Source organism: Rhea americana, unplaced genomic scaffold (genome assembly GCF_003343005.1).
Source record: "Rhea americana isolate MKP2758 unplaced genomic scaffold, rheAme1 scaffold_154, whole genome shotgun sequence".
Taxonomy (NCBI): domain Eukaryota; kingdom Metazoa; phylum Chordata; class Aves; order Rheiformes; family Rheidae; genus Rhea; species Rhea americana.
The window spans coordinates 1,879,798-1,891,479 of record NW_028185639.1 but is presented as its reverse complement, the minus strand read 5'-3'; the positions used below and the strand labels follow the sequence as shown (position 1 = coordinate 1,891,479).

Here is an 11,682-nt window from a genome sequence, read left to right as displayed (position 1 = left end):
TTTTTTTTTTTTTTTAAGAGAAATCTCTTCCGACATTTTCCTGCTTCCTTAGGTACCTACTTAATGAGAACAATCAGCAACTTCCATTCTCTTAAACCTTTTAATTTCAGATTTAATTAGGAGGTTCCAGGGAAGGTTTAGTGAGGACAAAAGAAGAACTTCATTTCCGCTGAGAACTTAGAATAAAGTTTTCATTAAAATAATCAAAATAGATAGGCTAAAACATACCCTTGCACCTCCCAGAAATTCAGAAGTACCTAGAGGAATTTTCCCTCAGAGCTTCAGAATAATTTCAGCCTCTAGGCTGAAATAATGCAAAGAAATGCCAGTATCCATGTATTTCAAACAAATGTAGTTTTAATGCTATCTAACATGAATTATTATCTTCAGCAAAAGCAGCAAAGTAAAACAGTTAAGTGTTCCAAGTATTTACAGTGTTTTCAGCACAGCTAGCTTTTCATCAACATTAAAGGCAATTCCTCATAGATTTATCCGTACATTTAGAACAAAAAACAGCAACAACACTCCCTCCAAGCATGAAACAATACAACATTCACTTTCAAAACAGAAAAATCCTCCTTTGTTTTTTAAACAACTGTCTCTGACGCAGGCTATTCCCCAAGCTATCTGGGTTTGTGTGACATCCTAGAGAAACTGCTGCAGTTCTAAACAGGAACAAGGTCTGCTTCCTCTTCCCCGCTCCCCTCCTTATCCACCCGTCTTCACCCTGCTTCAGGAGCTCCAGCTGGGAACTGCGAGCTGCTCTGCACAACGGCCCCCCGCTGCCGCGGCGTGCGGGACACKGGCCCCGTACAGACCTCCGGAACGGGACCACACGTGCCCGCCTCTAGCGCCGAGCAAAAGAAAGATTCCTTCTAGCAGAGACTCCACAGAGCTGCAAGARATGCTGTTTATTTACTAGCTGTGGACCATTAAAGAAAAGCACGACGAGTTCTTCTAACGAACACTTGAGGAATATCCCCTCCTGGGAAACACCTGCAAACTTCTGTCTTACTTTGAAACTTGGAGACTATTTGCTTGCTTCCAGTATGGCCTGCTCTGTGATCTTTATTGCACAAAATTCAGAATTTCAATCTGAATCCCCTCAAAGGCAACAGCCTACAGCAGAGTGCTGAATTGCCCGCTCCAAAGCGGAGGAGGAGAAGGAAGAAGAGGACTCCTCGTCCTCATGCCACTGCTTCTGTGCCTCAGCAGCAGCGAGCCCTGCTCTCAAGGACTGCCCCAAAAATGTCACCCTCCGTCTACCCCCCCGCCACAGCCCAGGAGGCCTAGCAGGGGTGGCTGGGTGCAGACCGCCAGAGGCTGCAAAATCTGCGAGGAAGCAGCTGATGTCCCAGCGCTGAACTCGGAGAGGGAACGGGGAGACACGGAGATGCCACTGTAAATATTCATGGCCTACAAAATGCCACTGACCTCCCCTAGCCCAGCTGTCTTCAAACCCCACCAAAATCTTCCTTTGCTTTCCACCATTCGCACAAGAACATTCATTCTCCTGGAGAAGCCTGCCTGAAACCTCACTGAACCATACCAGCCTCTGTCCATCCCTTAACCTTCTCCCAGCTCTTATTTCGTGCCTGGAAATCACCACCCCTCGCACTCCCTAGCGTAACCACGAACCTCTCCCGGCACGCTCTCTCCATCCTCCTGGGGAGGCCGAGCTTGGGTTCACCGCCGAAAATCCCCGAACAGTACCTACAGCATCGCTGTCTGCGGACTGCCCCCGTTGGAYGAGACTGCTCAGCTAGAGTTAGAGTTGCTGATAAGATGCATTTAATGTCAGGTTTACGTATTTCTTTCCACACTACAACAGCATGACTCTTGCACAGGTAGCTTTCTACACCCAAATTCGGATCTTCCTACAGTAACACAGTACCAGAACGCTTTCACCCGGAAAGTGAAGTGCCAGTACTGCGGCTGGTGCTATGCGACTTTTCGTGGTAAGAAAAAGTCCACTATCCACCAAAAAACAGTGTTTTAAAACCCCCGGCCAGGAAACACCAACGTTGTAACCTGCACAGTGGCTGCGTGGTGGCGCAGACGGACACTTCTGAGACAACGGCCGTAAGCCAYTGCTTTCTCCCCCCGTTTTTCCCCTTTTCCTATCCTCTCATCTCTTTTTGGGGAACGCAGACCATCCACCTTTTTTTTTCCCAACCTTTTACAGCCTGCCAAGAAGTGCAATATAGCTGCTCAAGAGCAGTTARATGTACTGCAAGAAAAAAGCTCTCTTGAAGAGAAACAAGGAAAAAAGCCGTGGGACACGGCTGCAAATTAGATGACATCACCCAGCCAAAGTCAAATTTGAGATCAGAGATGGAATTTTTCTCAGAAAACAGAACTGTTTGGACTTGTCTTGCTCGTGGAGGACATGCCAGGCAACGACGGTAGTCTTAATGTGCCTGACAAGCCTGGTCCTGCTGGGTGCTGTGAGCAAGCTTAACCACTAACGAATCTGGGCAGCTCAGCACAACAAAGGCTAACCAGCTAACCTACAACGCAGGAGGAACATATCATTTCTGAGAAGTGACATAAAGATGTTTAAAATTCTGGCTCCTCCGGCCGCCCCGGGCCCCGCTCCTCCGGCCGTGCCGCACATCCGGAAGCGGGCAGAAGGCTGGACCTCATGAGTCTCTGCAAGGGTCTGCGTACTGGAAAGAGGGGAAATAAAAATAACCTAACAATTTGCTATAGRAACGTTTTTGGAGGTTGTGGAGCAGGGAGAAGAGAAAAAAAAATTTATCGTAAGGAAAACTCTATGAAGTAACTGACCCTGTTTTTCATGCCATACTTATGTTTACACCACTGCAAACTAAATGAACACTCTGCATCCAAATTTAGATTTTTATTCACATATTTCATCTGAGCCTTAACAACAAGCATAAATATGTAAAGATTTTTTTCAGTTACCATGGCTTGCCAATTGTGTGGGTGGAATGTAACATAGCTTAAATAATTTGCTAAGAAACCATAAGAGATGAAGCTGTATCATTACCCAGTAGCCAATGAAACTTGAAGTATATACATCTGAAAATGTATATTCATTAATATTAATTTTGATAAGATGAAGTCATGTTCTTTCCTGAAATCTGATACTCTCTCACTGTTCTCACAGCAATACACAGATTTTATGTGCACACTGAAAGAACACCAGACAGCTAAGTTTCCTTAAGAAACAAAGAAGTGTCCTAGAAGGCAGCAGACAAGTAAGAGCAGAAGGATGTGCTCAGATCCCWGGAGAATTTTAGGAAATAAAAATGTAACTGCCAACAGTTCTCCCAGCGTAGCAAGGAATTTTCTTGTGAACTAGAATCAGTAACCAGTTTCCTTCTCCGAGGAGGGAGATGATGCTTCACCAGCATCCAGACCTTCTGAGCAGGACAGGAAGGTCTGGGGCCCAGGCAACTCCCTGAGACACCACGGGAGAGGACAGCCGTGCAGGAAAAGAGATGAAGGAACAGAGAATCTCGTACAGCTGTAACAGAACAGCACATAAAAAAAGGAACGAGGACTTGCCCCAAAAATATGAACCGAGAGGTAAATAGTCATCTTCTGCAAGCACTGGAAAGCAATGGGGAATGGTATCAGCAAAGAACAACAAACAGCAAGGAAAAATTTAACAGGTCTGGCTACAGCAAAAGCAACAACTGAAAAAAAAAAAAAACAAAACAAGCAAAGCAGAAGTGAAACCAAATCAGACATCCTTAGATGAACAGCCCTTAAATAAATATAATTCACAGCTGAGGACACAGCACAGCAAGCGTGCTTCACAGGACACTGACCTATGGCATACAGGTCTAAGGAAAAAAAGTAATTGCTGTTCAAGGACCAAAATCTGCACTTAAAGTATGAACTTTAGGACTTAGTACAGCTATTCTAATGTGATCTGTCATTCCATCTCGCTAGCTCACAAGGAACCACTATTAATATCAGATCAGGTTTCATACTTGTCAGTTGTTCAGAGGCAATAAAAATGGCTATTACAAATAATAACACCATTAGGTCACAAATGTACATTCAGGAAAGCTGTCAAGTTTTGCARCTCCGCCATAATGCCGCATATCTTGTACTGCTCTGAACACAACCTAAAGCAAATCTGTTTGACAAGGACTTTCATTATATAGCACTGCAGATATTCACACAAGTGAAAAYTAATACAGCAAAAGTTTCTTCCTTTAAGCAATGTACGCAAGCAAATCTTGTACCGAAATTCCACCTACTTCATCCAAGAGATCCCTTCACCTTCCTTATGTAGCCCCATCACCACTGATCCAGACACACAGGGTTTAAAATACAGTACTGGAGTGATCATGCAGAAAGTAAGGCTGTAACAGCACGGATAGCCTACAAGAATCACCAGCTCCCTTCCCACTTTTTTCCTGCATTATATTAAAGACCTTTGTGGAGATATCTAAGTAAAATGCAAATGATTCAATGTTTAGTAAGGATAGCTGAAGGGAAAAAGCATTGCTGCCTTTTTTCCTAAAAACTGTTATCCCACAAGACAAATGAGAATCTCTTTCACGGTCTTGCAAACAGCCAAGTCTGCATAAGGTCCATCTTTCCAACTCAGAAACAACCTGCTGTAGGTGTTCAGCAGAAGGTTTCTGGATCACATCAGTTCTCTGAAGAGACAGGATCTGTCATAGCATATCAGCTCACCCAGGTCTTCACGAGTTCATATATCTGGCAATATTTGGAAGTTTTAAAAAATTTCCGTATTTCTTTCCCAATTAAAAAAAAGAGAATATGACAGCAAATTCTAGACAGACAGTGTAACTCTGAATGACTAGTTTTTAAAAACATTGTAAATAATGAGGTTATAGATACAAACAGCTAAAGTCTTCATCAAATGGAATCCCGTTTGTAAAAACTGCAATAATACCCAATGACAGTTTCCTGCTCAACATGACTGCCAATTTAGTCCTATTAAAAGCTGCAATATCGTCCCTAAATGAGTAACAATTCTGAAGTAATTAAAATAAAGATCAATCCTGGCTGCTGGTAACTAGTGAACACAGAATCCCCCAAGTAATATCTGAACAATTTCTTTTCGTCTGTTTGGTTGATACATAAATAAACATTGCCGAAGTACAGTATATATTTCTGTGATGTTCCTATGGGAAAATAGTTTTGCTTTTCCCATTGGCATTGATAAAGCCTCTAAAATTAGAGACTTTGCCACACCAGAGACGCACGAAACTTAAAAACAAGTTCCTACAGGATTACTTAAAAGACTTGAAAGAAAGAATTCAGGATCGCGTCCTGCTCAGAAAGCCTGTCTGCTGCTCGTTGCTCATCTGCTTCTTTTTTTCCCTCCCTTAAAGCCTATTCGAAGGGCCAGCTTTGTCATTCCTTTGAGCTTGCATAAGCCRCAGAAACGTATAGCCTGTATTAATTAAGCCTTTCTTTGCCCAGGAATTGTGCGGTAAYAAAACGTGGTGCGTGCCCACACAAGCAGCGCCGACATCGGTAGCTGGTGCTCCTCTGCTCTCCCCAAGGAAGCGGGAGAGGAAAGAACGATCCCTCTGCTCTCGCCCTGGAGCCGTATTGTCCAGCTACACCACCTCCGGTGGAGCTCACGGTGAGATCCTTCAAGCGCAGGTCCCTCAAGCAGGCCAAGAGCACGGTCTGCTCCAGCAGAGGCACCGCTCTCCTCTCCTGCCTTTCTAGCAAAGCTGCTCACCCTACCGTCTTCAACACGTAGTCTTCATAACATCCTTCTATAAGCAAGGCCGAACTGTCACCTCAGATCTGCAGAATGGGAACTGAAACACAATGTCCACGGCCTGCCACAAGCACGTGAGCACCCTCCTCCAACACAGTCAGATCCTTAATCATCCGGGAGGATCTGGGTGTAGTGGCGTACCCGGGGTCGTGCAGGACATTTGTGGCTGAACAGAAACCCAGCCCAGGTTTTCCACGGCCTGGACCAGCACTCTCGCTACCAGACCACCCTTCCTCCTGGTAATAACTGCAGGATGCCTTTGCTTTGAGGCAGAAAGTTTTAATTTTTCCTCCAAGTTCTTTTGGGGAACAATCAGGATTCTGAACACGTTTCTCTGCAACATAAACATACAGTCCTTACCGAATTGGGTCAATTACTGGCATTGCTGGACAATGTTTTGCAGCAGTGACTTCCACAAGTTAAGGCAATGGTGGTTCCTAATTTGTGTTTAGCACTCTATGTTCCGGGGTTTTTTTTAAAGAAAAAAAAAAAACACACACACACACACACACACACACACCCCGGAACAGCTTCATTTCAGTGCCATTCTGTATACTCTATTCACACATCCCTGGAAGATCTGCATTGCTTCTGTGTGCAAACTATCACCTATAACATTTTTTAATTCTGGTTCTCCGAAGACATTGAACACGGCCTCCTCCGCGGCACGAGCAGCACGCCGTTAACACTTCCAGGGCTGCAGATGGACGACAGGCAGCGGACGCGCTCCGCGAGCGGTAGGTAAYTCTGGGCTCTCAAAACGCGTTCCTGCAGGGACGCCCGAGTTTCTCGCCTCCCTGCTGCACGGTCTGCGCTTTGCATTGCAGGGACRAGAATACGCCGACAGCCTCCCCGTAGCTTTCCGTACTCTTTATTCAACCTGATGCTCTTTTCTGCTTGTACTCATCAACATATTTTCCAGCTGCCGTCAGCGGATATTTACTTGTTCGACGCCTGGCTTGCCCCTGCCTCCCCCCGAGGCCCGGGATCGCTGCCGAAGGCGGCTGCCGCGCCGCGTTTCCACGGCACGCCAGGGCCCGCGCGCCCTCCGGACTGCAGCGGGACTCGCGAGAGCCCGACCGACCGCGCACGGCCGCCGCCGCGGCACCGACGAGCGCGGAGAGGCTCCGGAGGCACCGGCTCCGGGGAGAGCCGCCGGGAAAAGCCCCGAGCCCCGAAGCGCGCCTTGGCCGAGCTGCGCGGGGCGAGGAGCCGCGTCCAGCACCGCGTCCCCGGTTCCTAAGACAGCTGCAGACAGAAAGTAGACTTAAACTTCGTATTACCAGCTTGCTGCTCTCTCTCAATCGTGTTCCTGTCCGCGCGTGGGGTTCCCCATCCCCGCTACAGCTTCGTATCACACTAGAGCCTCGCCTTGCAAGAGTTTCCAGCCGCGAACTGTGCTAGAAGAGAAGCTGAAACGAAACCAAGGAAAATAAAGGAGGCTGAGAAGGTGGGGAGAGCAGGGCATTCAAAACACATACTTGGCAAGGACGATAGTAGGGACAACTTCGTTTATTTATGAAAAGATGTAAGGGAAGATCAGAAAACATCCTACTCCAAGATGAAAATACTAAAGACAAACTGAAACTTAAAATGAAAATCCTTCCAAGCACAACCTCAAATCTGTAACTGTATCCCACTTAATAAAACCACAGTTCTTAATATCCAGTTACTGAACCAACTCCAGCTTGTAACAGTCATACCACGTACAAGCTACCTGGAGTGGCATTTAAGCTATCTATACCACAAGAGAAAACTGTCAATATTGCCATGATTTTTGTATTCTTTTCTTAGCTTTTACTCTCTTTTACTGCCACAGGATATTATCTTTTAGAGCAGGCTGACTCACAAAAGCAAGTGCCTAATTACCCAAAGACATTTATGAGAAAGTCTTAATGATATCTGATTTCAAAATATGACATATACGATCACTTTTGTTTGCTCTAAATAAATGCTTTAATAACTTTTTCTATAAAATATTCCAAGTCAGTGATAAAATACTAAACTTGCATCAGTGTTGAATAAATAATCAAAATAGTAATAAAAAGAACACATTGAATAATTACCTTATATCATTTGAGAAAAGGCATTAAAACCAAAATGTTTTAGTAGTCGCTCTTCCCCATCTGATGATTATTGTGTTTAGTCTGACCTATTCCATAATATGAAGTATTTCCCTGGAACTTTAATAAAAAAAAAAAGACTCCTTGTAACATCAGTAATATAATCTAAAAAGGATGCTAAATCTTTCTGCGATAGACCATCCAGGCAGTGATCAAAAGCAGAAAGAGTCTTGTCTTCCTATGACTGTTTCCTATTCTCTAGCAAAAGAGTAAAAATGAGTGTGTAGGGAAATACTGAATAAAACACTAGCTTGCACTAATGCAGACATATTTTGACAACTTTCATACATTGAAAAGACTGGCTTGCAGTTGGGACAACYTGCCTGCTTGATATTTTTCTTTTCTGAGTTAAAATAAGAGCTTTGGGGCAGAGAAGGATGGCAGAGGCTCACTGCATGAACCCGGTGCAATGATGCTCAGAAGCCAAAAGTGAAGTTCTACTTCAGAATGTAACTGCTGGGCTACAGCAGAAGAGACRGTCTCAGTGTCAGTATGCTGTTCTGGCTCCCTCTTCAACACTCCCGTTATTCAGCATAACCCTGGGGCCCCGGGGACTTGCACTGATAAATTAGATCACTCTCCATATGTATTCGATCCCTGCTGCAGCTGGAGAGCTCCTATACTGAGGGGCAGTAAACAGCRTAGTCAGTGTAATCAGATTTGCTTTCTCCGTAGGCTTTGAGACAAGAGTAAGACTGCAAATGAAAAGGCTACTTTTCTAAGAAACAGCCTCACTGTAAATAATAAATGAAGAATAAAGCGAGAGCTTTCAAGAAGAGACAAGGGTATGTAGGACAAGAAACAGGAAAAAAAAAAGCATCTGAGGTAAAGAGGGGAGATTCATTTGTAGGCATTTGAAAGATTATAAACATGAAATAAATAGCAGAAAAGAGAGAAAGAGAGAAAGCAAACAAAAAGGGCAGATTAGCTTTTTAGAAAAATCATAGTATCTGAGGATTTGACTGGTATTGCATGTGAAACTCCCTTTGAAGTCAAATTATGTGAAGAGAAAATTCATGATGAGGACTTTGAAACAGCAACAAAACCTTTAAAGTTTGACCTTAGTGATGATACTAGTTCAAGTTCAAACTAATAAGATAACTAAAAAAAAAAAAACAAAAAACACCTTACTAAGGTTACCTACTATTACTGTATCATTTCACATTAGAGTATTTTGGAAGTTAGAGACTCTTAAACTGTCACCCTGAGAATATTGACCATTTGTGAAAATTCAGAAAGCTTCAAAATGCTAAATCCACTCCACCAGCTATAAAAACACATTAACAGAAAACTTCAATTATATAATGCACTTTACTGCTCTTACTACTTCACATAAACATCTGCTATTACTGCTAATGATAACATTCAATCATGATGAGAAGATGGTCTACAAGATAATCTTCTAAGTTTCCTGCTTAAGGGAGACTAAAGACAGCACAACCTCTTAATTAAAGCTGTTTTGCTCAGAGGATTGTGAAAATGCACCTACTAAAAAGCACAGCTTTTTTCAAGCATGCAACTCCAGCCGGAGCTGTAAGATACACACCAGCCCTGAGCATTGCCTGTTCCAGTCTTCTTCAGCAAAGTGCTTTTGGACTTCTCGTGTTTGCAGGCGCACACCAACGAGTCTCTGCTTCACCGCGCGCCGCTTAGTGCCCTGACCCTCGTGGATCCTCGCAGGGGGACCAGCCCCGCACTTGAACCGGCTCCCGGCTGCCGCGGCCGGCGGACGCGCGGCGAGCCGGCGGGGAAGCGGCCTCCCCAGAGCGCGATCCGCCGGGAAGTGCCAGCGCCGCGGGAGGGACGCGCGGCTGCCGGCACAGCAGAACCGGCCGCCTTGGGCGCGAGCCGGGCCGGCTAATTCCCAAACTCCTCAGGGAGCGAGGATGCACCCGCACAGAGGCTCGCGTGGTGCTCCGGCAGCCGGCGAGGGATGCGAGGAGGAGGAGGAGGAGGAGGGATCYTGTCCGGCCCCGTCGGAGCTGCCGCCAGCCCCGGCACGCGCCACGYTGCCACCACCGCCTGCCCGCGGGCCGATGCAACCCCTTCCCCAGCCATCTGGGGGGCTTTAACGCACGGGTATGGTCTCCAGCACGCGCACGTGGAAAAGCACTTTTGCAACAGCGAGCATGACTGAGCTAGGGCAGCTCGGTCCGGTCCGTGCACGTCCCCGCCAGCCCAGCCCCGGGGCACAGCAAAACAAGGGACACGACCGAGTTTTAACCCAAAACGCTTGTTCTCGGCTGCAGACTAAGAAGATGCACATGAACAGCAACGACAGCTCAGCAGACAGACGCCGGCTCACCAGGCCACAGCTCAGCTGCCGCCTCCTCCGGGTCCCACCCGGCTGCAAACCGCTTCGCTCGAAAAGCGGCAGATCCCTCAGATACATCTGTGTGTGTGTGTTTGCAAGCTTATACACATAAAAGAAGGACATAGGTTCTGCAAAGGATAGCAGAACAATTTTCTCTTCCCCATCATCACGTCTGTAGAGCTCAAGAAATTTTAGACACGGCCAAATTTTGACCTACTGCAAAATTTCACCTCCTGCAAAACGGCTTTAGAACCAAGTTAAAAAAAAAAAAAGAAAGAAAAAAAACCCCACACCTTTAAGACATCAGAAAACATATGAAAAATATTGTCCCCTTCATCAGTTTCCTCAGTTTTCTACAGCAGAGCCTTAAATCAATGTTTCAGAAATTACCCAGTGGATTAAAACAGTTTTAATCACAGGGAAGACACCAAAATAACCACAACATGAAAACAAGGGGTGTAGAAGTACATATACAGAAATATGAGATTCTTTTTAGGGTTCCAGTAACAAAAAAGCACTGAAAAATGTTTTTTGTTGGCCTGCTACGTTATCGCTCAAGAGCACATATTCCTAAAAAGGAAGTTCTCAGTTATGAGAGCAATTTTGCAGCAGCAACATCACCGAGAGCAAGCCAATAAACAAGATTGGTTTTAGGGCAAAACGCTCCGGAGCTGGCCAGAGCCGCCGAACGCCAGGCACATAGGGGCAATCACAGAAAGAAGCCAAGCAGGAGGGTTCACAAGCCCACAAAACTGGTCTGTCCCGTGCAAGGGCTCCCTTTTCAGCTACTAGATAGTTTCTGGGAGCAGAGCAAAAGGACTAACTCAACCCACAGCACAGAAATCCCTTGGTGACAGCAGCCCGGGGCCCTCCTCACTCTTGCTTTTACCATCCTTCCTCCAGCAACCCAGTTTCTGTCCTTCTTAGCCCTTCGTCAACCAGAAAAACGTTTTCATAACCTCTCCGTATCAGCAAGGTGCCTACAGCTATGATTAGCCCCACTGAATTTAGCAAAATAGTCACAATGCATTTAAATGTCTAGTGCAAACATTAAAAAAAAAAAAAAAAAACTGCCTAGAAAAGGTAACTTTCTCTTCTATTCCAGAAGACATTAAAACAGCCTGACAACAGGGATGGAGTAAGTTTCTCAGCAACAAAATAACGTATCCTAAGAAACTGCAGTGGACTGAACATTACTTGAAGCTTTTTCTTTGCTCAATATCATGCTTATTACAGTAAGTAAAATGCAAAGGCCCCTTCTATCCTGCAAGGTGTTAGCCTTGACAGTTACTTAGAAAACAAAACCTCATAAGCACACTTTTCATCTGACAGCACTTGAAATATTCCACAAAATTCAAATAATTCTTCATGGAAAAAGATGTTATCTTTATCAGCTAGTATCAGCTAAATTCACAGACCTCTAGTACCATAATGAAACTGCATGGACTACTTCAAACTTGCAAAATCCAGATCACATTTGGCGGGGGGGGGGGGGGGGG

The 11,682-nt window shown here is 45.2% G+C and overlaps 1 protein-coding gene across 1 annotated transcript in view; it reads right to left on the bottom strand.

Annotated features, from left to right (window-relative positions):
* INPP5A (inositol polyphosphate-5-phosphatase A) overlaps positions 1-11,682 on the bottom strand; it is a 253,222-nt gene that overhangs the window by 213,927 nt on the left and 27,613 nt on the right. Inside the window, exon 2 of the mRNA XM_085299800.1 lies at positions 7,030-7,146. Within this exon, the coding sequence (XP_085155926.1) occupies positions 7,030-7,146 (117 nt within the window). The remainder of the gene's footprint in view (positions 1-7,029; positions 7,147-11,682) is intronic.